We start from the raw sequence: 25,708 nt of genomic DNA, 5'->3' as shown, positions 1-25,708 counted from the left end.
ACATGAGTTTAATTATTCAGTGTTCTTTGTTTCAAAATGTGGTTAACTGGTAAGTTTGGCAAAAGTCGCTTCATTGTTTTCTTGGGTACTGACGGGATGGACCCCCTGGGTAGTTGGATGAGCTGGTGAGTTTTGAGAGCCAGGAGTGTGGCGGGTGCTGGGCTTTGAGCAGGGCATGCAGCCACAGGGCCGAACAGAATTGTCGGAACTGTCTGAGGTTGCGTTTCATAGGTTAGAGACATCTTGTGTTTATCCACCAGGCCTGCCTCGCTCACAGCCCTTCAGCATCTACGGGAGGGGCCAGGTTGGAGGAGAGGGGCAGGACTGGGCCAGTTTGGGCTGCTAACTCTGGCCTTGACCCCACAAGTCCAGTTGCTCAGCCCTAAACAGACACACATTATCTAGCTTGTGTGTGTGTGTGTGTGTGTGTGTGTGTGTGTCTGTCTGTCTGTCTGTCTGTCTGTCTGTCTGTCTGTGGCCAGGGCTCTTGTTGAGCTGGGGACCTCTGAGAGCATCACTCTCTTATCTGGGAGTATGCTGGGGCAGCCCCACCATGGGAGTAGCTATGATCAGTATGCTGAGATGATCCCACCATGGGAGTGGCTGTGAGGATGACTTTGAGAACACGTGACACTTCCAGCCTGATGAACACCTACTTTCCTTTCTGTGGGCACACTGAGAAACTCAGCCTCCTTTCTACCCATGCCTGGTGCCCTCTGATGCTCACCTGGGTCCCTTCATCAGGCAGTGAAGCAGTTCACATGCGGTGTGCGGCTCCAAACTCAGATGACTCTGGATCTCTCACCGAATGGTAGCAGCTTGCTCTATGGAAATTTACCATCTAGCCTGGCAGAGCAGGTATCTCCCGGGCCGTGGATACTTGGTGATGAACTCGGAAAATCTCTTGAAAAGATATTTAGAGCACATTTGTAACATAAAGAAGTGATGACTTTTAAGACATCAGCTCCAATTCCACATGTAAGGTCGTTTTGTAACTTAGGATTTAGAAGCAAAGGTGAGCGTTGAACTGCTGCCGATAGAATGCAGGCCAAGAAACGGAGTGCCCTCAGGACCGCTCAGTCCTCTAAACCGCAGGAGCGTGTTCTGTTCCTGGGTCACTTCAGGGCCTGGGGAGGCAAGAGCGCCTATAGCTCAGACAAGTGGAATACAAGTGGCCTTACAGGTCACGCTTGGGCAGGTGGTTGCTTGCTGTATATAGATAGCTGCGTGCCTTTTCTGGATGGAGCATGTATTTTTCCTAACAAACAAGATACCGTTGCATGTTCTTTTTTACCTGACAGCCCAGGGGCATCTGGATCCTGCCTGGGTGCTTCTCTGCGTGAGTTTGTTGAGGACGGTCCTTCAGATACCACAGATCAGTGGGAACTCACCTCCTCAGCTTCTGGAGGCTACAGGTCAGGGATCAAGGCAGCAGGAGGGGTGGAGTTTTCATTTCAGGCCTTTGACGCTGGCTTCCGGGTGATCACCTTCTTGCACTGTCAAAACATGGCCTTTTACTGTTTTATTGCTCACTCCTGAGGCGCTGTTTTGACCAGATCCTGGGGGTGGACATTTATGTGTGTGGTTCCGTCATTAAACTGTCAGCTGCTTACTGGAAGCACCAGCAGGAATAAGAGTTGTTCCAAATATATGATTTAAATGTTGCTGTGGGATGCTTACATTGTGGCATCTTGTGCTGGCTAGTTTTATGTCAGTGACACACGTTACAGTCATCTGAGAAGAGACAGTCTTCACTGAGAAATTGCCTCCGTAAGATCAAACTGTAAGCAAGCCTGTGGGGCATTTTCTTAATGGCCTGTTGGATTGTGGCGAAGGGGGAATCTTGGCCTGTCAACAGTTTCCAGATTTGAGCCAGTTTATAGACCCCCTTGAGACCTGGATGGCCAGGTTCCTCTGAGAAAAGACCTTGATAAAATACCTTTAAAGTTTTATTAACCTTTCTCCAGTCCTTCCCCAGAGGGGCCTACGGCTTTTCACAAAGGGAAAGGAAACATTCTGACTTTCCAGGGTTTATTAGATACTAGTTTGGAATTGATGCTGATTCTAGGAGATCCCAAGAGACATTTCTGGCCTTCCGTGGGGAAGGAGAGACTTAAAGAAGTCCGGTGATGGAGTTATTACTGAAGTCTGACTCACAGTAGGTCCAGTGAGTCCCTGAACTCATCCCCGGAATGTATATTTGGGATAGCTATACTTAGAAGTTGGCAGAGTTCTCACATTGGCTCCCTGACCTGTGGAGTGAGGGTTGTTATGGTTGGAAAGGCCGAATGGAAGCCTTGAGAGTTGCCTCTGCCAAGAAAAATAGTGAATCAAACCCAGTATGGCGTCCCTGAAGGAGTTGCAGGAATGAGCCACCATCAAGGACTCTAAAGATGCAGGGAGGTGATCCCCACTGGATGTCCCTTCGTTCTCCATTCCAGCCAGTGCAGAAGGCAGATAGATCACGGGGAATGACGATTGACTGACTATCAAACTCATTGTAGCTGTTGTGCCAGGCGTGGAGTCCTTATAGGGGCGGACTAACACATCTCCTGGTACATGGTGTGCAGCTATTGATCTGGCAAATGCCTTTTCCTCAGTTCTGTCCATAGCAACGACCAGAAGCAATTTGCATTCAGTCAGCAAGGCCAGCAGTATACCTTTACAGTTAAAACAAGTTACCTCAAGGATATGTTCACTCTCCTGCCCTGGGTCATAACTCAGTTAGAAGGGATCTAGGCCATGTGTCTCTTCCATAAGATATCGCATTGGTGCACCATGTTAAAGACATTGTACTGACTGGGCCAAGTGAGCCGGAGGTAGCAGCCACTCTGAACTCATTGGTAACACATAAGCATATCAGAGGGTGGGAAATAAACCCAACCAAAATTCATGAGCCTTCTACCTCAGTGAAGTTAGGAGTCCCGTGCCGTGGGGGCATGTATACTTGTTCCTTCAAAGGCGAAGGGTAAGTTATTGCACCCGGCCCCTCCCACCTCCAGGAAAGAAGTGAGACATTTAGTTGCATTCTGCAGACAGAACATTTCTCACTTGGGTGCGCTACTCCAGCTCCTGTGGCATGTGGGCTGTTAGCTTTGAGTGGGCCTGGAACAGAAAAAGGCTCTTCAGCAGGTCCAGGCTGCTCTACCACTTGGACCGGATGATCCAACAGACCTGATGGTACTTGAGATATCAGCAGCAGATAGGGATGCTGTTTGGAGCCTTTTGCAGGTCCCTGTAGGTGAAACACAGAACAGACCTTTGGGGGATTTGGAGCAAAGCTGTAGTGGAATTGGTTTTAGGCCTCCAACCAGCTCCCAAATAAAAACACACGGAGACTTATCATTAATTATGAACTCTCGGCCTTAGCTTAGTCCCACTAGCTCTAATTTACACTGTTTCTTTTCATTTGTTTTGCCTCAGACCTTTTTACCTTTCTTTTGTTCTGTGTGTCCTACTTTCCTGCTTCCTCTGTGTCTGTCTGTCTGTCTGGCCCTTGGTGTCTCCCTGTCATCTCCTTTTCTTTGTTCTTCAGCCTATTCCTCCTCCTACTTATTATAGTTCCCTGCCAGGAAGTTCTGCCTATACCTCTCCCTCACTATTGGCTGTCCAGCTTCTTATTAGACCAGTCAGGTGCCTTAGGCAGGCAAGGTAAAACAGCAACACACCTTTACATAATTAAACAAATGCATCATATCTTTACATAGTTAAACAGATATTCTGCACATAGACAAATATAGCACGTCTTTACATAGTTAACAAATATTTTTTAATACAAGGCTGTAAAGTCATGTGCAGATAATTCTCCCTTTGAGAGACATTTCTTGCACTGCTACTGGGTCTTAGTAGAAACTGAACATTTGACAGTGGGTCACCACTTTACCCTGTGACCTGAGCTGGGTGTTATCTGACCCATGACGTCATTTGACAGCAGCGATCCATTACCAAATGAGAGTGGTATATATATATATATATATATATATATATATATATATATATATATATATATATATATATATATATATATATATATGGTTGGGTCTGAGCAGGTCTTGATGTGAAGAAGTTTTGTTGCAGGTTATTTGTTGCAAAGATGTGTCTTTGCCAAGGGACCTTCTGATTGGTTTACTAAAGAGCTGAGTGGCCAATAGCTGGGCGAGAGAGGAAAAGGAGGAGGAATCTAGGTGTGTAGAAGTAGAAAACAAGAAGTACAAGATTGAAGAGATGTGATGTCATGTGATAGAATGCCGACCAGCCAGCAGTCTGGTGACAGGCTGACTAAATTCCTCTGGAGAAAAGACGATGCTTTGTCCTTACTGGAGTAGACAGTCTGGTTAGGGATTTGCTTTTTCTGCACATAATGCTTTGCCAAAAGCACCATCCGTGAACTTACAGAATACCTTCTCCACCATCATGGTATTCCATAGAGCATTGCTTCTGACCAAGGAACTTGCCTAATGGCCAGAAAAGTGTGGCAGTGGGTCCTCAATCATGAAATGCACCAATCTTCCCATGTTCCCCACCATTCTGAAGTAGCTGGCCTGATAGATGGAATGGTCCTTTGAAGACACAGTGACAGCACCAATCAGATGGCCACAGACTGGAGAGAGGGGGCGGGGTTCTCGAGAAGTGTGACCTGCTTTGGATCTAGGTCCAGTGTATGGTACGGTTTCTCCCATAGCCAGCATCCACATGCCCAGGAATCAAGGGATGGAAAAGGGAGTAGATCCACTCACTATAATCCCTAGTGGTCCACTGGGGATGCTTCCTGTTCCGTGATCTTAAGTTCTGCTGGTCTAGAAGTTTTCTTTCCAGAAGAGGGAGTGTTCTGATGTCCTTCAGGCCAACAGACTAAGAAAGGAATAACAGTGTTCGGAGGGGTGTTTGATCCAGATTACAAAGGGGAAATTGGATTGCTTCTCCACAATGACTTTAAGAAAGATTCTGTCTGGAATACAGGAGATCCTTTTAGGTCGTCTCTTGATGCTACCATGTCCTGTGATTATAGTCAATGGGAAACTCCAACATCCTAGTCCAGGCAGGGTGACAGTGGGCACAGACGCTTGAAGAGTGAAAGTATGGGTCATTTCTGCAGGAAAAGAGCCAAGAGCAGCCGAGAGTGGAGGAAATAAAGAATGGGTAGTAAAGGAAGGGAATTTTTTATTTTATTTTATTTTATTTTTGGTTTTTCGAGACAGGGTTTCTCTGTAGTTTCTAGAGCCTGTCCTGGAACTAGCTCTTGTAGACCAGGCTGGCCTCGAACTCAGAGATCCGCCTGCCTCTGCCTGGGATTAAAGGCGTGCGCCACCACCGCCCTGTTTAAGGAAGGGAATTATAAACAGCAGCCAAGACCACATGACCAGTTTTTAGAAAGAGGATTATAATTGACGTGAGTATTGATTTTGTTAAGGATGTGTTTGTACAGTTACTTGTGTTTTCTTTTCTCGATTTCTTTATCATGTAACATCAATTAAGAGACTATCAGTGGCTATCATTTAAATTTGAGATACAGAAAAATATCCCTCAAGGGACATTGCTACCTATTTATTCTAAATTTCTAAAGTATTTGCCATTGTACAAGGGATAGTTATATCATGTTAGGGATAATTATGACCTGGTTACTGATTTCATTTGGAAATTAAGCATGACATAAGGGGATATGAGGGGTGGAGTTGTGATGATAATTCTTTTTTGTCAACTTGACTACATCTAGAATGAACTAAAACTGAAGTAGTCGGGCACACCAATGATGGGCTTTTTTTTAAATTAAATCAGTTGAAGTGGTATGACCTACTTCTAATCCAGATCTTTGAGAAGGGAAGATCCGGCTTTAATCTGGGCCACATCTGTATAAAGACCATGGAAGAAGGAAGCTGGCCCTCTCGGAAGGACACGAGAGACAGTTTCTAAGAGTTAAGGGAAAATAGACAGGTCAAGCTAGGTAGAGGTCTCAGCAGCTGCTGGGAGGAGGGGACTGATCAGAGCCCCAGAGCAAGCTCTACTTTCCCAAGTAAGGTCAGGAAAGCAGACAAGCTCAGCCCTGGAGACCTGAGATCGTATACTTGATGGCTCAGAGTGGGCGGGGGCGTGGGGCCGGGAGGAAGAGTCATTCAGAGAGCATGAGAATGCCCAGAGCAGTAGTCGTGCAGACTGGAATAATATGGCCAGTGTTCCTAGAAGGGAGATTGTAGGAACAGGAAGTTCTGCTTCAGGCAGGCTTAGCAGTCAGTGTCTGTAGGCAGTAAAGATTGGGCTTCTGGGCTAATCCGTATATGTGCCATTGATAGGCTTTAAAACAAATCGTGTAAGAATAGATTTTTTTACAGGGAGGAGGCGGAAATTTTTAATAAAAAAAAAATAAAAAAAGAATAGATTTTTTAAAAGAAAAAAAAGTCTGTGAAATATTCATTCTTTTCCAGGAGGAGGCAGCTTTTCCTTGGTGGGCCTCCACCTTTTCGAATGGCACTTTCAGCATTGAAGAGGGGCGTCTGGGAGGCTCTTGCATGTTGTTTCCAACTCTAAGGAGGAGTGGTTGTGATATTTACTCCTTTCTTGATATTAGTGTGTTGCCAGGGAGACAGGCTGCTGCCCAACCTGCTACTAACAGCCCCACTGTCAATCTCCGGTTTGGAGTTGTTCATTTTCTGGGTTTTCTTCCCAGTTCTTCTGCCCATTTTTGCTGTGGAGTTTGAAATGTTTAGGCAAGATGCAGACAGAGTTAGGATCATTCTGGCGTTGGGGTATTGCTCCTTCCTTTATAATGCAAAGTCACCGTTTAGCTGCAGTAATGTCCTTTTCTGAAGGCTAGTGCCCAGAGCCACCCTACTTCCATTTGACTAGTTCTTACTGTTTTTCTTCCTGTTCTAAGTTCAAATTTAGATTATATATAGTTACGTAATTATTAATGTGTTTAGATTTAGATCTCGTCTTTGTTGTTGTTACTGTGATAATGGGGATGATGAGGATGAGGATGATGTCAGGGTCTCTCTAGGTAGCCTTCACTGGCTTGGTACTTCACTAGGGAGACCAGGCTGACCTCAGACTCTCAGAGATCCACCTCCCGATGCCTCTCGAATGATGGGATTAAAAAGTGTGCCCCACCACATCTGGCTACATCCTCTCTTTCATTCTTTGGTTCTTTACTCTCTTGGTTGGCTTTGTGTTGTTGCTTAGTTCGCTTTGGTGCCAAGTTGAGCTCAGTGCTTTCAGCGTACTAAGCTATACTGTCGGCCTGTTTCTGCCTCCTTTTAGACTTTGAACATTTTGTAGTATTCCATTTTAATTTATCTCAAATTGTGCCTATTTGATAGTTATTTCCACTCTCCCCCACCGACTCTTGGGTTGCTGACAGTGGTGGTGCTGGGTGTTAAGCCCAGGACTTTGTGCGTTGTGCCTTTAAGGGAAACAGTCTACCACCAAGCGAAATCTCTGGAGCCTGATAGTTTTTCCATACTGATTAATCTTCTTTTACTGGTAGTTGTAAAAACTACCAAGTGCATGCCTGTGAACTCTTTGTAGACTGTTAGGACTAGCATTTTTCTACTCTGTTACAGAATATGGAAATCTTACCACCATATAGGCTTGCTTTTCCCCTGTTAATTAAACTTCCCTTTTGTGTCTTCTTAATCTCAGTAAAAGAATTGAAAAGTAGACTGAGAAGGGCACTGGAGAACCATTTTATTACAGTGAAAGAGCAGCAGAGCAGGCAAGCTGTAAATCTCAGCAGCTGGCGGGGAGAAGGAGATGAAGAAAGGCTTTTAAGTTAGGGTCAGCGTATGGATGTATATAAACAACACTGTTAAAGAAAACCTGACTAGGATTTGGCTATTTCCCAAAGACGAGATAGACAGGAGGAAGGGTTATACAACTCGGAAAGATGGGCAGCCGTAGCAGAGAAGGTCTGAAGAAGGGTTTTATAAGGACCTTAGCCCGTGAGTTCCAGGACAGGCTCCAAAGCTACCCAGAGAAACCCTGTCTCGAAAAACCAAAAAAAAGATTTGTTTATTCTGTCACCATGTATGCCTACATGCCAGAAAGAAGAGGACACCAGATCTCATTGTAGATGGTTGTGAGCCACCATAGAGTTGCTGGGAGTTGAACTCAGGACCTCTGGAAAAGCAGCCAGAGCTCTGAACCTCTGAGCCTTCTCTCTCCAGCCCTTTGACTATCCTTTTTAGCCTATAGATCCTCATTGACTTTGGTTTGGTTTCCGAGTGTGGTTTTTGAATACCTAAAACCTTAATTACCCCAGGATCAACAATGGATCGATGGGGTCCATCTTCAATTGTGTCAAGCCTGTGTGTTTAATTATCTAACACCCCCTGACGTTATAGTTATTTTAATATAGCCTATATAATCACATAAATATTGCATATTTATATGGGCTACTGCTTAGTGCTAATATACGACTTACCATATACAGACCCTACGTTTGCTCTTTGGCACCAATATAAATAAGTAAATACCACGTATTTGTGCAACTGCCATTTATATAGACCCGATATTATAGTAGACTGAGTGGCTATCAGTCCCTAGAGTAACAGAGAGGATCGGCAGGCAGCAAATCAATTATCTTCAGATAGAATTGGTAACCGTAGTGTAGCGAGCACACTGGACGAGGGTAGCTGGCTGCTGAGTAGCTGGAGTGCTGGCCGTGGTGAAGGACAGTGGGCTGGGGTGTTCTTCGCTTGGGGGTAACACTTAGTACGGTTATACTGAGTTTCTTTGTGTGCCGTTTCCTGCCGTGTGATTTGTACCGTGTGAAGGAGTAAATTCTGCTTTCGTCTGCGTACAGCTCTGAGGGGCCAGGCTTGGCCACTGTGCACACAGTTCGCAGTCGTGCAGTCTCTGGTATGCCAATTGGGGGCTGTTCGCCTAAGAGCAGTCCTGGATGGTCAAGGTTTGTTAGTTCATGATCTAAGGCCTAGGTCACAAAGTATGGGCCGGAACTCTGCGGGCTCAGGTCACAGCAGTCTACGGTTAGCAATCTGGGTTAGCAATTAGCTTTTTATGTGCCAAATAACTAGAACGGAAACTGGATGCCGCTTTGTGGACTCTCCCTCACCACCATGGCTTGGGATTTGCTGGGTCTCTGGAACCTCTGTTCCCAGTTTTTCATCTTGGGATGGAACTCTGACCCTTGAGAAGGCTCACAGGCAGCATGCTATGGTCTGTGGGTCTTTAGCTTCCACGCTGCCATTTTGTTCACAGGCTTCCGTTGAGTTCTTCCTTGGCCTCGTTTGCTGTCACTTCCTTCTTAGAACACAACCCATCCTGTGGCTCCATTAGGGACACAACCCCAAGTCTTCCTATCTCCCCTCCAGGACCGTGGACTGTCTTTCTACCCCACCGCCCATCCTGCTAGGGTCAGAAGCCATTCGATGGGAGGCAGGCTGTGTGCTGCCTCTGCGTCTTGTAGCTGGCATAGATGTGTGTTTTATGCCTACACTTCTCTGCCTCTCTGTTCCAGTTTTGGGTTGATGTTTTTCTCTTGTGCTCACCTCAGACACACTGTTTCTCTAATACAGTCCCTGCGATTCCAGCTGGTTGTAGCCACACTGCTGGTGGCCAAGGGCAGTCCTCTTGTACTCATGTATTTGGAATAACCGTGCAGGAGATGCTGCCCTCTTCCAGCCATGTGAGGGATTAACACACCCTCTGTGGAGCCCTCAGAACCAGCAGCTAGGACGGAAACGACAATGTAGAAAGGGTATAGGGAGATGGCAAGTGTGGTAGGAACCGGTATTTTCTGCCGCGGGATACTCTATAGAGGTCAGGAGAGCTTTCCCAATAAGTCTGGAGGAAGGAAAGGACTCTCAGGGACTTGCAGTCCCCATACCCCCATTCTGTGGGTGTCTCCAGCACCCTTGCAAGAAGGGGAGGGCACTAGAAGCCACCTAAGTCCCGTCAGAAGGCCTGCTGTATATTCCAGACTGCGGCTTCCCTCACAGCCGGGTCTGTACTGTGTTCTGTTGCAGTATGGCTGCCCAAGTGACGCTAGAAGATGCGCTGTCCAACGTGGACCTCCTGGAGGAGCTGCCTCTGCCTGACCAGCAGCCCTGCATTGAGCCTCCTCCTTCCTCCCTGCTCTATCAGGTAGGTCTCTGAGAAGACGGGACACGGCTGGCCGCTCTGACCTCAGCCTGACGTCTTTGTTCTGCTTCCCTCCCCTGCAGCCCAACTTCAACACCAACTTTGAAGACAGAAATGCATTTGTCACAGGCATTGCAAGATACATTGAACAAGCAACTGTCCACTCTAGCATGGTAATGTTATCCATTTCTCTGTTTCTGTCTAGCACGTGTCACGTTTAAGCAGCAAACAAACTACATGTTTTCCTGATAGACTAGGTAGAGGAAAAGAGATGGAAATGTCTTACAGTCTTAAGAAAGTTCTTGCTTTTATTATAAAAACAGTCTATAGTTTTGTGCTTTATAAAGATTTATTTATGGTGTATACAGTGTTCTGCCTGCATATATATGTATGCCTGCAAGCCAGAAGAGGGCACCATTTCTCATTATAGATGGTTGTGAACCACCCTGTGGCTGTGGGGAATTGAACTCACGACCTCTGGAAGAGCAGCCAGTGCTCTTAACCTCTGAGCCACCTCTTCAGCCCAGCCCAGAGAAAGTCGTTGCCAACATTGCAAGGGTTCCCTTGGTTGGTGCTCTTCCTCTTTCTATTTCTTCATGCGTGGACTTTCATGTGTCAGGTGTACACTCATATGGGACTTGGGTTTTCTAAATGAATCCTGTAATTGTAATTATGTATTTTAATGATTTTGTGAACAATTGTATCTCATGAAATGCACCAGAGAAAAATACCTTTAATGTCTGTATAGCCCGTTCTGTAAATGTCCACCATTAACTGTTTGTGTGCATTTACTCAGTTTCCCCTTTTGTGTAATAAAGAATGCTGTGATGAACGTCTTTCTAAATACTTGTAGGAATGATGTTATAAGATGAAAGGTTGTATTTTTGTTTGTTTGTTTGCTTGAGTCAGGGTTTCTCTGTGTAGCCCTGACTGCCCTGGAGCTCGCTCTGCAGACCAGGCTGGGAAAAGCAAGTTCTTTTGATGCATCTTAAGTCATTGCCAGAATTCTAGTCACATTTTAAAGACCTATGGGTTTTTACATTTTCACAAAAACCAATGATCAGGAAGTAATGGGACAGCAAAACAGTTATTAAAAATGATGGTAGCTTGGGGCTGGAGAGATGGCTCAGTGGTTTAAGAGCACTGGCTGCTCTCCCAGAGGTCCTGAGTTCCCAGCAACCACATGGTGGCTCACAACCATCTGTAATGAGATCTGGTGCCCTCTTCTGGCCTGCAGGTGTACATGCAGGCAGAACACTGTACACTTAATAAGTAGAATTCTTTAAATATAAGATGATGATAGCTCTCTTCCCGTGGGTACCGTCCCTGGATTTTTGTGCTGTGTGAAGCAGTCTGTCTTTTCTTCCCATATATCACGGGCTAGCAGCTCCGCTTTTGGATCCTGCCTAAACCGGGAAGCTTGGTGTGACCTGGAAAAGAAACTGTGAGGTTGCTTTCATGGATTCTTGCCCTAGCTTCCGGTCTGCTTTCCAGGCAGTTATTCAGGGCTGCGTGGGGTTGGATGCACCTCTGTGGTGGCTCTCCTCAGAAGTGGCTTACGTGGTCAACCAGAGTCCTTTGCAGCCTGCTGAAGCTGTAGGGATATTTGGTGGGGCTGTTGTGGTTGTCTGTCGTGCAGTGTATCTCTTGCCGTGGGGTGGGCGGAGCCATCAGCCGTTCGCATCTCCTTCGGTGTTCATTCCCCTACTTACACGTGAGTCGTCCCTTGTGTTTTGCAGAACGAGATGCTGGAGGAAGGCCAGGAGTATGCTGTCATGCTCTACACCTGGAGGAGCTGCTCTCGAGCCATCCCTCAGGTGCCTCGCCCTTCCCGGCCATTCCCGTCCCCAGCCCTGCCAGGCCACGCCCCCTCGTGGCCCTTGTGGGGTTACATGACTTTGTTTTTGTGTCTCGGCGCTTAGGTGAAGTGCAACGAACAGCCTAATAGAGTTGAGATTTATGAGAAGACGGTGGAAGTCCTTGAACCAGAGGTCACGAAACTGATGAATTTTATGTACTTCCAGGTAAAACACTGAAATAATTAGAGGGGTTTAATACTAAGGATAGGGACAGTATAGTCTAAATTAAAACAGCCGCGTTAGACAGAGGACTAAGACTTCAACACTCTTCTGAGTAAATTCTTCTTTTGTGTCTCACCTCTCCTTAGGGTGAAATTTTACCCTGCACAAAGCTTGCTTTCGTCAGTTCCAAGTGCAGTGTATATCTAGTTTTCCAACTTTTTTTTTTTTTTGCCTTTCTCCTCAGTTAGGGGGAGGGGGATGGGAGGTGGGAGGGGACACACATAAAATGGCCACATGGAAGAGACCTGCAACTTGCTGACTCTAAAGTGGCCTATTGGAAATGTGTAAACGATTTTTTAATGTATTTTTATTTTATGTGCATTTTTATGTGTTTTGCCTACTTGTACGTCTTTAGGGGTGTTGGCCTTGGAACTGGAGTTACAAACAGTTGGGGACTGCTATGTGGTTGCTGGGAATTGAACCCTGGTCCTCTGGAAGAGCAGTCAGTGCTCCCAACCACTGAGCCATTTCTCCAGCCCCCCAAACAATTTTTTTCCCTCAAGACAGGGTTTCTCTGTGTAGCCTTGGCTGTCCTGGAACTTGCTCTGTAGACCAGGCTGGCCTTGAACTCACATAGATCGTCCTGCCTCTGCCTCCCAAGTGCTGGGATTAAAGGCGTGTTACCACCACTACCCGGCTAAAATTTTTCAACTGTAGCTTTCTTTGAATTTTTACTTAATCTTAAAACTTAGCAAAAAGAAAATCCCCTCTGCTTTTCACCTGACAGCCAGCATCAGTATCATAGATGCTTATTGGGGCATTTTCCTCAGGGAATGTAGTTCTTTTCTGTTGCTAAAACAAAATATCCCAGTGAACCAGTTTAATGGAGAAAGGATTTATTTTGGCCCAAAGTTCAAGGGTTCTGTCCACCATAGCAGGGACCTCCAGACAGTAGGAGCTTTGTAACCACTTGGTCGTGCCACTTCCATTATTATGACACAGAGATAAGAATTCATACTGTGTCCCGGTTTCTTCTGCAGCCCAGGATCTCAGCCAGGGAATGGCATCGCCCACAGGGGTGTGGGTCTTTCTATCTCAGTATAATCAAGGTGATCGATTGATTCCCCATAGGCATGCTCGGAAACCCATCTTCCAGGTGATTCTAGGTTCCATCAAGTTCAGTCAGCGGGATCCACCCTGGTAGTCTTGCAGGAATAATCAGCCAAATTTTTTTATTTTAGTAAGAGCCACAGCTGCTGAACTGCAAAATAAGTAATGGTTTCTACAGAGGGAAGGTCTGGACGTTGCTCAGACAAGGGTCTCTCTGCAAGAGGGAAGGTGACCCTAGAGCCTAGTGAGGCACAGTAAGGGAGGGGCCATCCTTGGAGCGTCAGCGGAGATCCCATCAGCGGCTGAGAGGGCTCTTCTGCCTTTCCCTTTCTGTGCTCAGAGAAATGCCATCGAGCGTTTCTGTGGGGAAGTGAGACGCCTGTGTCACGCGGAGAGGAGGAAGGACTTTGTGTCTGAAGCCTACTTGATCACTTTGGGCAAATTCATCAACATGTTTGCCGTGCTCGACGAGCTGAAGAACATGAAGTGTAGCGTGAAGAATGACCACTCAGCGTATAAGAGGTGAGCTCAGGCCCGCAGCGTGTGGTGGGGTCCCAGAGAGGTCCCATCTCAGCCTTGCAAGTAACAGGCGCCTGTCTCCTGGGTGCTAAAATCATCCCTTGTGTTGAGAGCAGCTACTTAGCAGTCTTGAGCCTGTGAGTTTGTGCTACCAAGAGTAAGGTGCAGGAGTTGCCGACAGTTTAAGGGTCTCTGGTAGTTTTATACATCTTGAGCAGCCTGGAGCTTTCTGGTGAGCCTCAGGTGTTTAATGGAAAGTCTGAGTGCTTAGTAACCATGAGACGATAAACATATACATCTGTCCCTGTTCACGATGTATAGGGATTGGCCCAGGGAGCATCTTATCCTAGGGAAAGTGTGTTTTTCATCCAAGGATGCTTAGCTGCAATCCTCGGGGTTTCCATCCCCTCGCTTGTCCCTTGCACGTCATTGTAGACGTGACGTTGTACAAAGTTAGCCCATGGGAGGTATCTTAGGGTCATACTGAGCATCTCAGGTCCTCTGGACAGCTCTTCTCTGTGCTGAATTTCCGTTTTTAAGAGAACCAGCCTACAGCCTATAGAGAGGCCAGCAGGAGTGTGCTAAACAGGTTTTGTTGTTGTTGCTATGACGAAATGCGCCAAGTCTAGATTTAGGGTAGGTCTTACGACCTTAAACGATCCAGGTTTAGGCTAGGTCTTCCCACGGCAAATGACCAGTCAAGAACGTCTTCCACAAGCATGCCCAGCTCCTTGGGTTTTACCTGATTCTAGGTGTAGCTGGCAATAAGATGAACAAGCGGACTACCCTTTATTCTGTGCGCTCTCTCTCTCTCTCTCTCTCTCCCTCTGTCTCTCTCTCTCTGTCTCTCTCTCTCTCAGTCTCTCTCTCTCTGTCTCTCTCTCTCTCTTTCTCTCTCTCATTGACTCCAGTTTCTTTTGTGTCCAGATGGTAGCTTTTGGTTCATATTCTAAGTAAAATGGAAAAAATAACCCACACGATTGTGTTGAGTCTTGACTGAAATAGAAAACAGTGCTCTTCATTCATTCTTTCCTTGATTGCCTTAGCTCCTACCCTAGCACCTATTGGAATCAGTAAGATGACCATATTGAAAGATAGTGTTGCTATCTTTCAGTGATATGACTTATTATCATATTTATTATTATTTAAACTGCATACAAGTTTTATTTATTTATTTGTTTATTTTTGTCTTGTTTTGTATTTTTGAGACAGGGTTTCTCTGTGTAGCCCTGGCTGCCCTGGAACTCCCTTTGTAGACCAGTCTCACCTTGAACTCACAGAGATCCGCCTGTCTCTGCCTCCCAAATGCTGGGATTAAAGATGTGCACCACCACCACACAGCTCAAACTATTTTATTAATTTTTAAATTTTTTTCTATTTTAATTAGAGAGTGAGGCTGGTCTGCATTCATCACGTGTTGCTCAGAGTACAGCGTGGCTGCTTGAGTTCTGCCCACCATTTACATTAGGGTCGACAGGGAGGAAGGAGAATATAAACCTGTACCCTTGGGCTGGAGAGGTGGCTCAGCCGTTAAGAGCACTGGCTGCTCTCCCAGACGTCCTGAGTTCAATTCCCAGTGACCATATGGTGGCTCACAACCATCTATAATGAGATCTGGTGTCTTCTTCTGGCCAACAGGCAGACATGCACACAGAATACTGTATACATAAATAAAATTAAAAATATATATTAAAAATTGTATTCTTTCTTAGCAGTAAACGTTCAAGTTCCTGACAGTCCCTTGCATCATATCTCATGGCCTGGCTCTCTGTTACATGGCCACAGCCACCTGCTAGGGAGACGCATTATCATTTCAGACCATCCGTGAGGAAGGAAGGAAGTGAATTCAGTATGGATATGACCCTTCCTTGTGTAAACTTAAATATTTAAGATTCTGAGTTGCGTAGGGAGGCCCTGTTGGCAGTTTCTGTTACATGGAAAGACTCCTCGCTCTTTCCCTACATAGACTCACCGTGTGCCTTCAGGGACTTTCCTGTACAAGCCCTTTGGTCTCCCACACACTGTGCAGCTGAATAGGTGGCAGTTCAAGGACTCTGCGCTGTTACCGCGCTGGCGGGCTGAGACGGTACTTCTTGGAAATCATGGCTGCCCAGAGAGGGTTTCTAGAAAGATCTTTAACAATGCATTTCAGGGCATTTTGGAGTCAGAATATGTGGAGACTTGCCTCTGACAGGGAGGCTAGGAGTCCTTTGACCCATAAATAAAGGAGGGCATTTACCTGTGTATAGCAGACACCAGAGTAGAGCTACCTGTGGGCAGTAAGCACAAAAGCTGTATAAGATACGTCTAAGTTGTCTAAAGGTTTCTCTAGAGCAGTGGTTCTTAACCTTCCTAATGATGCAACCCCTTAATACAGTTCCTCATGTTGTTGTGAACCCTCCCAGCCATAAAACGATTGTCATGGCTACTTTATAACTGTCATTTTGATACTGTTATGAATCATAGTGCAAATACCTGATACACAGAATATCTGATGTGCAACCCCTCCCCGGGAAAGGATTGTTTGACCCCCAAGGAGGTCACGACCCACAGGTTTTGATCCACTGCCCTAGAGTCAAGGTCAGAGATGCTTCGGGAGTCTGAAACCATAATGAGTGTCTGCAACACACATTTCTATAAATAACTTCAGATAGAGGAGAGGACTCCTGGTCCCCCTCCCTACTCCTTCCCCTAAACCCCTCACCTTTAAATCAATTTGTGGATATGTTTTAGAACTGACTTTTCTTTCTAGGGCTGCTCAGTTTTTACGTAAAATGGCAGATCCACAGTCGATCCAGGAGTCTCAGAATTTGTCCATGTTCCTGGCCAACCACAACAAGATCACACAAGTAAGGATGTGTTCTCCGCACGCCACCGACATGCTGCTGGTGCTGCTGGAGCGGGCGGTAGCTTCTGTCTCCCCTTGTGTTTCAGTCCCTGCAGCAGCAGCTTGAGGTCATTTCTGGCTATGAAGAGCTCCTGGCGGACATCGTGAATCTCTGTGTGGATTACTACGAGAACAGGATGTACTTGACGCCCAGTGAAAAGCACATGCTTCTCAAAGTGCGTGGGTGTGGGTATGGGTGGGTGTGGGAGGGTGGGGTGGCAGCCTTTCTCTCGGGGACAGAGCATGGCTGTACTTGGTCCAGAATCCTTCGCCAGCCTTTCCTTATGCTGAAGCTCTCCTGTGTGTGGATCAGGTCTCTTGACTACGAAATCCTTTTTCCTTTGCTCTGCTGATCACCTCTGCACACACTTGGTCTGAGGCACTGTCTGCTGAGTACGCCTGCTGTCCCAGCTGGTGACACATTCTTGTCAGGAAAGTTCCCCCGCGGTGATGGGGACGGCTGTGACAGTAGAAACGTCATGACCGTGACTGTGCTGGCTGATGGAGGAGCTCTAGTCATGTCCCCAGGGCATACTGGGGATGTACGCATGGCTCTTGCTGGATGGAATTGGTTAGTTTTGCCCAATCAAAGTTAAGTTCTGTAGCTATGCATGGCTGTATATTGGATCGTGCAGTTCTACAATATCCCTGGGACTCAGGCTAGTCAATACTGCTTTGTCTTTTAGCATCTAGCCTGGAAATCAGGGAAGAATAAGGGGAAAAAAAATACATTCAAAGCACAACACTGGGAATAGCAGGTACTAATCACAACAAAACCTTAAAAGGATACACATCTCCACACACACTGTGTCCCTTGCTGTGAGCTGGGTAATGACTGAATGGCCTTTGAGTGATTCCTTTCGTAGCACCATTAAAAGGAAGAGTGATTTGTGATTTCAAAGTTAGCAGCTTGGCAGTGTGCATCTGTTAATTCATAGTTCCAAGTGTTATATGGCACCATTTTGTGGCTTTTCAGGTCATGGGATTTGGTCTGTACCTTATGGATGGGAGTGTCAGTAACATCTACAAACTAGATGCCAAGAAAAGAATCAACTTATCCAAAATAGACAAATACTTCAAGGTGAGCTTTACGTGTGTGTGTGTGTGTATATATTCATATAAGTATGTCTATATGTAAAGACATTGATATAAATATGTGAATTTATATATATAAGGTTTTTTTGACAGATTTTTGCTTAGTTCTGAGCATTGACGATCAATGTTTTTATAAATATCTGCCTTGAATTTTTGCCAAGCGAATCTGTGACTGATTGTGATGTCTATCGGAATGCAGGAAGATAAGAGAGAGCCTTGAGACTTCTCCCCTCTGAAAGCCAGGCTTTCTCTTTCTTGCTCATTGCCTTGGTTTTGCCCGGGTTGAATCGTGTAGAAATGGCATCATACGATTTCTTCTCTTCTGCATCTGACTGCATGTGCCCAACCCTCTGTTTGTAAAGAGTGCCTCTGGGATCCCGGGGTGTGAGGGGAGAAGGTTTGCTTATTTTCATCTTATTTTGTGTTAGAACCATTTTATAGGATGAAATGTATCTGCCAGATACAGGAATAAAAAGGTTTATGCCTATATGTTGTTCGGTCACGCCTATAAACACGAAGAGCAATGTTTGAGCTCAGTTTCAAAGTACGTCTGTACATTTGACCAGTGTCTCTTACTGCCGGGCATCATAACCAAATACAGATACATCAGTGTGCCTTTGCTTCTCCTCTCATTCCGTCTAGAGCATTTTATTAGGCAATTTCAGTGCAGCTGAGTAGACAATTGCTCTGAATTTTCCATGTAATTATAACCTGTTTAATTACAGAAGAAACCCTGCAGAGACGGAGTTCAAGGTTGCACATAGGAACAGGAGATCATGGTTTGGAAATCTAACATTAATGAAAAAATGCAGATGGGCAATGTATATTTGGATTTTCTCTTAATCTCCGCATTAACTATTAACACTTTAAAGTTCATTTCTTCTGAAGTGTTGATATAGGTATTTGTTGTATACTCCCTGGATACTCTCTTTCCTTACCACGAACATTATCTTTTAAATAAAGTATTACATCTAGGACAGTCAGTCATCTGATTCACACAGCTCTGGATAGTTTTTCAGCGACAGCTTCCAGTTAATTATGCAATATAAATAAGCTTGAGATATTGTCCATTCCCAAGATTCAATCCAGGATTGGCTAAGACACTGGATCATTACTTGATTTTTTTTTTAAATTTTAAGTTTTGTGTGGTTGCGTATGATTTAGAGTGTTTGATTAATCATTTCGCAAACCAGAAAAGGCAATGATCTAAAGCAATAGCATCTTTAGCAGGTTGCTCTGCTAAGACCCCTCTAAGAAACTTGATACTTTCTTCTGTGGTTTGTGGAGCTTTGTGAAATCTGAGAGTCAGCGCATCTTTTTTTAGCCAATGCCTGGCTAAAACTAGATGTCTGGCATCTTTAGCAAATTTCCATCAAAAGATTCTACGGGGCCTCATAAATCTGGATTTTCCTCAAGAATATCTGATCTTTCTAATCCAGGCAATCGGTATTGACGGTAAGCCTCCAGAAGGCAGTTAGGTCTTTACAATCCAAGCAGCATTGGTTAAGACCCAAGCTAGAAACTTCGCGTGCCTGGGTGGAAAGAGGAGCTGGGGACTGACTGAGCTGCTTGGTAACCACATTGGTGCCCGCCTCTGGTCCAGGAGGATATCGATGCAGAGGGCTCAAATAAGACCCATGATCCTGGGCTTAGCAAGTTAAAATGCATCTTCTCTATAAGCTCTATGACCTGGGTTGGGTCCCACAACCCATATGAGAAGCCAGGTGTGGTGGTGTACAGCTGTAATCCCCACTGCTCCTACGGTGAGATGGGAAAGTGGAGATAGAATTACCTAGAATCTCACAAGCCGGTTATGCTGGACTATGACGTGGAGGTCATGGGCTAAGACCCTTGCAAATCGGGGAGCAGATGGACCAGGAGTCTGACAGGGTGGTGGGGACGGCTCTGCTCCAGAAGGACAGCAACACTCACTCATGTGATGTCTCTTTTGGGCAGGTCTCAGTTTTCTCTACGATTTGCTGCTGTGGTTGGTGGTGACATTTAGTTTTTTGCTTTTGTTTTTAATTTAATATTTTGAGGACTATACACGTGAGCCCTGCATCTACATCACCTCTACCCCTCTTCCAAATTCTCCCCGCCCCCTCCCAAATTCATCATGTCTTTAGTTATTTATTGTGTGCGCACACATACACGCACACACATGCAAACACACCACACACACACACACACACACACACACATGCGCACACGTGTGCGCACACACACACTACACACACGCGCGCATACACACCACACACACACTACTGAGTCCCTTTAGTACGTGTTTCTACCACTTAGGATCAAATGCCTGCTTCCTTACTCAGGTGTGTATAGTATTCTTGCCTTCTGTTCAGCTGACACAGAAACCCACCTTCTCATTTCGCTGTCTACAATAAACCCACCTCCTTGAACCAGATGTTTGAAATAAATATACTGAGCTTGCACGCTGGTGCTAGTGGCTGCCTGGATCAGAGTGCATGGCCACCCAATGCCAGCTTTTCTGTACTCGTGGCTTCCTTCATTCCTCCTAACCCCAGTTAGGCCAGTCCGTAAGACGTGCAGGTCGTGGAATTCCTGGTTGAATTTGGTAGTTTGGCTGACGCTAGTAATTCATTCCTATCTTTGAGGTTTATACGGCGTAATGGAGTCCAGGTGTTTGCAGTATTCCCTGAGTGTGCTGAGTTTCCCTGGTGTCTGCTGGAATGATCTCCTTTCGTTTCCTATTCCGCGTCCTTTCTTTCGGTTGGTTGGCCTGGTGGCTGGTGATCTCCTTACACAACAGCTCATAGATTTGTTGATTCTTTGTATTGTTTTCCTTGTTTCTGTTTCCGTGATTTCTGCTCTGATTTTTATTTCTTGCTGTCGGGGTGGTTCGGGTTAGGTTTTTTGTTTTTTTTTTTTTTTTTTTTGCCTGTTTTCCCAGAATTTGGGGTTGCATCACGAAGTCATTTACTTGCCCTCGTTCTGGTTTATTATTATTTCATCTGTCTGGTGTGTGTGGGTAATTTGGTTTATTATTATTTCATCTGTCTGGTGTGTGGGTAATTTTGGTTTATTATTATTTTATCTGGTGTGTGTGGTAATTTGGTTTATTATTATTTCATCTGGTGTGTGTGGTAATTTGGTTTATTATTATTATTTTATCCATCTGGTGTGTGTGTGGTAATTTGGTTTATTATTATTATCTCATCTGGTGTGTTTGAGTCATTTGCCTACTTGTATTTGCTGCAGCCCAGGTGTTCAGCTCCCAACGCTGCAGCCAAGGTCGCCCAAGGAAGGCCTCAGAGCGGCAAGAATTTTAGGAAACCTTCATCGGAGTGTGTCTTTAGGAAGCAAGTTTCTATCTGTCTGCGGGAGAAAGACATACACGATCTGAGGGCCATGCTCTGTTTGTTTCTTGCTGTCCTTTTCCAGGCCCGGTTCTCTTCTTCTAATTCTTTCTAATCTTCAGTTTCAGCTCTCTCATACCCGTTCTTTTTAATCACCAGTTCACGCAGCTTATACACCCAGCAAACTTTAGGCAGTGGAAAAGTTACAAAGCTGTTCCTCAGGGTCATAATGCGTTCCTCCAGTAAACAATAAGGAGCAGAGCCGTTTACCATGGCAACACCTCTGCGGGGCGAAGAGCGCTGGACAGTTCGCTCTTTGGCAAGGGCTGGCATTGAAGTGTCCCAAGCCTAAGGATTACATTTTCTCATCCTATACGTAGCCCCAGAGTCCAAGGCGGGAAGCCTGCAACTTTATTATTCAAGGCTGTGAGGCCAGACCATCTTCTGTGGCCCTGGCTGTCTGGGAAACTTTTCCCACCTAAAGAAGTTTCTCTCTGCACTTGGTTAATTGTTGTTCTTGTCGTACATGTCAATTTTAGGACTAAAACATAAACAGTTAATTAGCTGAGTCTTGAACTGTACGGCATAAACGGAGGTTAGATGTTTGTGCAGTGTTAATTGCTAAGGAATTCAGTAGGGAGTGGCTGCCGGTCAACTGGGCCCGGCTAGAGAAACTAACAAATATGCCAGGTCCCTCTGTCTAAAAGCCCTTGATTTAACAAACCACACATCTGCAGTTCTGTCCTTGTGTATCATCTGTGGAGAGTCTAGCTTGCAATCCGTGCACAGAGACATTCAGTCTAGCTGATTTGTTCTTCGCTGCCCTCTCAGCTAGCTAATGATGGAAAACAGGCTTCTAAGCTTCTCACCGTTCCACGGAGCAGAGGCCAAACTAGAAAAGCCTGTCTCATTCACCAGAAGTCCACAGTACAGGAGGCGGTCATCCTTCTGTGCCCAGTAAATGAACATGCTGCTAACCGTTGTAAGAAGAATCCTGTGGCTATCTCAGGTAGAATAAGATTATGGTATCACACACGGTAGAATCCGTCGTGTCCAAGGCAATGGACCCATAAGCCTTGTTTTATGAGTTTATCCTCCATCAGACCCTGGCTGGTCTGGCGGGTCATTTTTTTATTCTCCCTTCTTGGTTCCCTGTGCGGTGAAACCAGCAGGGATTCCCTCCCCCCCAACAACAACACACCCTCCTTTCCGTGGTTCAGCTTTTCCCTCAGCTCTCAAATACAATTGGCAAATAGATACTGTTTGTATTTATGGTGTATATAACGTGATGTCTTAATACATATGTTCATTGGGTACTGACTAAATCGAGTTCATACCTTTTCATGTAGAGAACATTTAACTGTGTTCTAAGAGTGAATGTCAAGCCATGTAAGACTTAAATGTTGTCAGCGGTGGGTCCTCCTCCAGAGCTGAAACTTTATGCCCTTAGGCATCCTCCCAACTTTGCCTGCCTCCTCGTCATGGCTCTGTTTTCTTTTGCCGGTGGGAACTGAACCCAGGGTCCCTGCTAATAAGCATTTGGCTCTGTCATTAGACTAGGAGAGCCACGTTCTCAACCCCTCCCCTCGTCACTTACTTTATGGTGTCCTTTGGTCAACAGAAGTTCTTGGTTTTCTTGTATTCTTGATAAGCCAGTCTTTTCATTCGTACCACTGAAGGCACCCCAAGAATCTTCTGCTAGGTTACCTTTGTGAAGCATTGTGATTCCTTTCTCATCTAGATCTGGAATCCTTCTCTGGAATTGGCCCCATATTTATTTCTTTGGGAGGTGAGGGTTGATATTCTTAAAATGTTTTCTACTGTGGTTATCCAGGTGACCCTACTTATTGGTTACAAAGACATTTATTTCTCTGTTCCTCTGCAGCCTCTCCCGTACACAAATCAGTCTGTAGGTCTGTGTCTGCCCTGGGTCTCTGTCCTCTTATTCTGGCTTCCTTCCTTGATGCAAGGGCCATACCTGCTGTCTTAGTTAGGGTTTCTATTGCTGTGAAGAGACACCGTGACCATAGCAACTCTTTATTTTTATTTTACTTTTCAAATGATTTATTTGTATTTTATATGCATTGGTGTTTTGCCTGCATGTGTATCTGTGTGAAGGTATCAGGGTCCCTGAAACTGGAGTTACAGACAGGTGTGACCTGCCGTGCGGGTGTTGGGAATTGAACCGGGGTCCTCTGGAAGAGCAGCCAGTGCTCTTAACCATTGAGCCCTCTTTCCGGCCCTCACAGCAACTCTTGTAAATGAAAACATTTCATTAGGGCTGGCTTATGGTTCAGAGATTTAGCCCATTATCGTCATGGTAGGAAGCATGACGGCACACAGGCAGACATGGTGCTGGAGAGGTAGCTGAGAGTTCTACATCTGGATCTGCAGGCAGCAGGAAGGACAGGAGCCACTAGGCCTGGCTTGAGACTGCAAAGCCAAGGCCACACCTACTCCAGCAAGGCTACACCTCCAATATGCCACTCCCGTGGAGACTCTGGGACCAGTTTCATTCATAGCTGACTAACTAGCTATGCCTTCTGTCAGGTGTGCTTATCCGGAAGAGGCTCTCTTCCTGCTTTATTCTTCAGGATAATCTTAGATGCCAGTGTTCACTTTCCAAGATAGATTTACAAACAAAAGCAATTTCTTACTGAGACATTGACTTAGGTTCCATATATAGGTCTGGGCTAGAAGTGTAGCTTGGTAGTGAGTGAGTGAGTGCTTGCTTAATAGATACATGGTCCTGCGTTTTCATCCCTAGCAACAACAACAAAGAATGAACTTAATGAGAACTGTCAGATTCAAAGGAAACCCCCATTTCCCCAAATTCCAAAAGGCAAAAGGAACAATGGCCGATCTGTGGTTGGTGCCTGTCAGCGTGCCAGCAGGCTGGTCTCCTGACTCTCTCGGTGTTGCGAGTACTAGTTATCCATTTCAAAGTCCGTGCTAGCATCCTAGCCCCTAGCACCTTCTCCCCTCCACTGACCGCCCTCCAGCTCCCGGGCTTCCCTCTCTCAGCTACTCATTGCCTTACAAACCTGCTATCTTTGATATGTTCAAGCGCTCTCTCTCTCTCTCTCTCTCTCTCTCTCTCTCTCTCTCTCTCTCTCTCTCTCTGTTGTGTTCTTGCATCTCACTGTGTTTTCTCTGTTCTCCATCCCCAGCTGTTTACCTCCCTGTCACAGAGAGCCCCTGCTAAGCCCTGCAGGTGTATCCACAAGAGCTGGTTAATGAGGGTACTCAAGGCCCAGTCTGCTGGAAAAGGTTCAGTCTGCTTTCTCTATCTGCTCTGGATCCCTCCAGATGCTTCTGGCTGCTCTCTCTATATATATCCACAATAAATACCTCCTCCTTAGCCATACCGTGGAACAGCCATATTAGTCCATACAAACACAATAAACCATTAGGCCTTCTAATACATGAACATGATATATTCTTCCTTCCATTGAGAGTTCTCTCTAGAATTTTAAGGACAGGGTTTTTGCTTTGAGGTCTTCACACGTTTTCTTTATGAGTGTCATTCTAACCTGTTTCCCTATAAATTTTCAACTTCATGTTGGTTATTCATACATAGCAATGCAGCAGTGGTTGGAGCAACAAGGCAGGTTGTCTTTCAGCATATTTTCTATGTGTTGTTTCTTAAATTACATTTCATTCTTTTCAGAGATGTTCCCGTACTGAATGCTTTGCAGCTGTGTTTAACGCAAGCTAAGAGTTAGCATGAGCCGTTTTCCCCTTGTTGTTGATCTGGTGACAGGATGTTCATTGTGATGCTCTCTTCCTTTTGTTATGTGACTGCAGCAGCTGCAGGTGGTTCCCCTGTTTGGAGATATGCAGATAGAACTGGCGAGATACATCAAGACCAGTGCTCACTATGAGGAGAATAAGTCCCGGTAAGGAGAATATCGATGGGCTGCTAGAACTTCTTCCAGGGCCCTCTGGGCACCTCCAGAGTGTGCATTTCCATGTCTAAAGTAGTACCTTGACATTCCCACAAGTGTGGAAACCAGTGCCCCATATGGTAGCTCTTTGCCAGATATAACTCTTTGTTTTTAAATTCATTGATCAGAGCACTAAACATTTTAATTTCCTTCTTAAAGCAAGCCACATTTTGAATGTTCAGAGTCCAGTGACTAGCATGTTGGACAGCACAGCCTTAAAATATGTTTGTCATTCTAAAGATTTCTACCACACAGTGCTGACTGAGAATATAAATATATGAAAATAGTTTTCTACACTCAGTAGTGTGGTGAAATATGCCTGTCAACCAAGCCTGGAGAGGACCAGAGATTTGCATGTACGTTAGCAGATGTCAGCCAACCCTGGGGAGGAGCAGGGATATGCATGTATGTGTATGTTAGCAGATGTCAGCCAACCCTGGGGAGGAACAGGGGTATGCATGTATGTTAACAGATGTCAGCCAACCCTGGAGAGGAGCAGAATATGCATGTACATTAGCAGAGTTTACAGAATTGTCTCCGGAGGGTTAAACCAATCCAGGCCTATTTTTGCAAGGTCCTTGGAGCTGAGCCTGGTCTTCAATGCTTTTTAATGGAAACCCTTAAACAAATAAGCCATAGATGACTGTAATGACTAAGGCAGAGACACTATGGCCCACAGGTCCTGAAGAACTCTGTCTCTAGGCCGAG

General features: G+C 45.5%; 1 protein-coding gene across 1 annotated transcript in view; it reads left to right on the top strand.

The window, feature by feature from the left end:
- The window catches only part of Cyfip1 (cytoplasmic FMR1 interacting protein 1), an 83,824-nt gene that overhangs the window by 17,981 nt on the left and 40,135 nt on the right, over positions 1-25,708 (top strand). Inside the window, exons 2-10 of the mRNA XM_042056073.1 lie at positions 9,978-10,095; positions 10,176-10,265; positions 11,832-11,909; positions 12,015-12,116; positions 13,564-13,745; positions 16,495-16,591; positions 16,677-16,805; positions 17,606-17,710; positions 24,861-24,952. Coding sequence (XP_041912007.1) covers positions 9,979-10,095; positions 10,176-10,265; positions 11,832-11,909; positions 12,015-12,116; positions 13,564-13,745; positions 16,495-16,591; positions 16,677-16,805; positions 17,606-17,710; positions 24,861-24,952 — 992 coding nt within the window. The 5' untranslated portion in view covers position 9,978. The remainder of the gene's footprint in view (positions 1-9,977; positions 10,096-10,175; positions 10,266-11,831; positions 11,910-12,014; positions 12,117-13,563; positions 13,746-16,494; positions 16,592-16,676; positions 16,806-17,605; positions 17,711-24,860; positions 24,953-25,708) is intronic.

This window comes from Arvicola amphibius, chromosome 12 (genome assembly GCF_903992535.2).
Source record: "Arvicola amphibius chromosome 12, mArvAmp1.2, whole genome shotgun sequence".
NCBI classification, from domain to species: domain Eukaryota; kingdom Metazoa; phylum Chordata; class Mammalia; order Rodentia; family Cricetidae; genus Arvicola; species Arvicola amphibius.
Note: the sequence above shows the minus strand (reverse complement) of the source record. Positions and strands in the feature narration are given on the sequence as shown.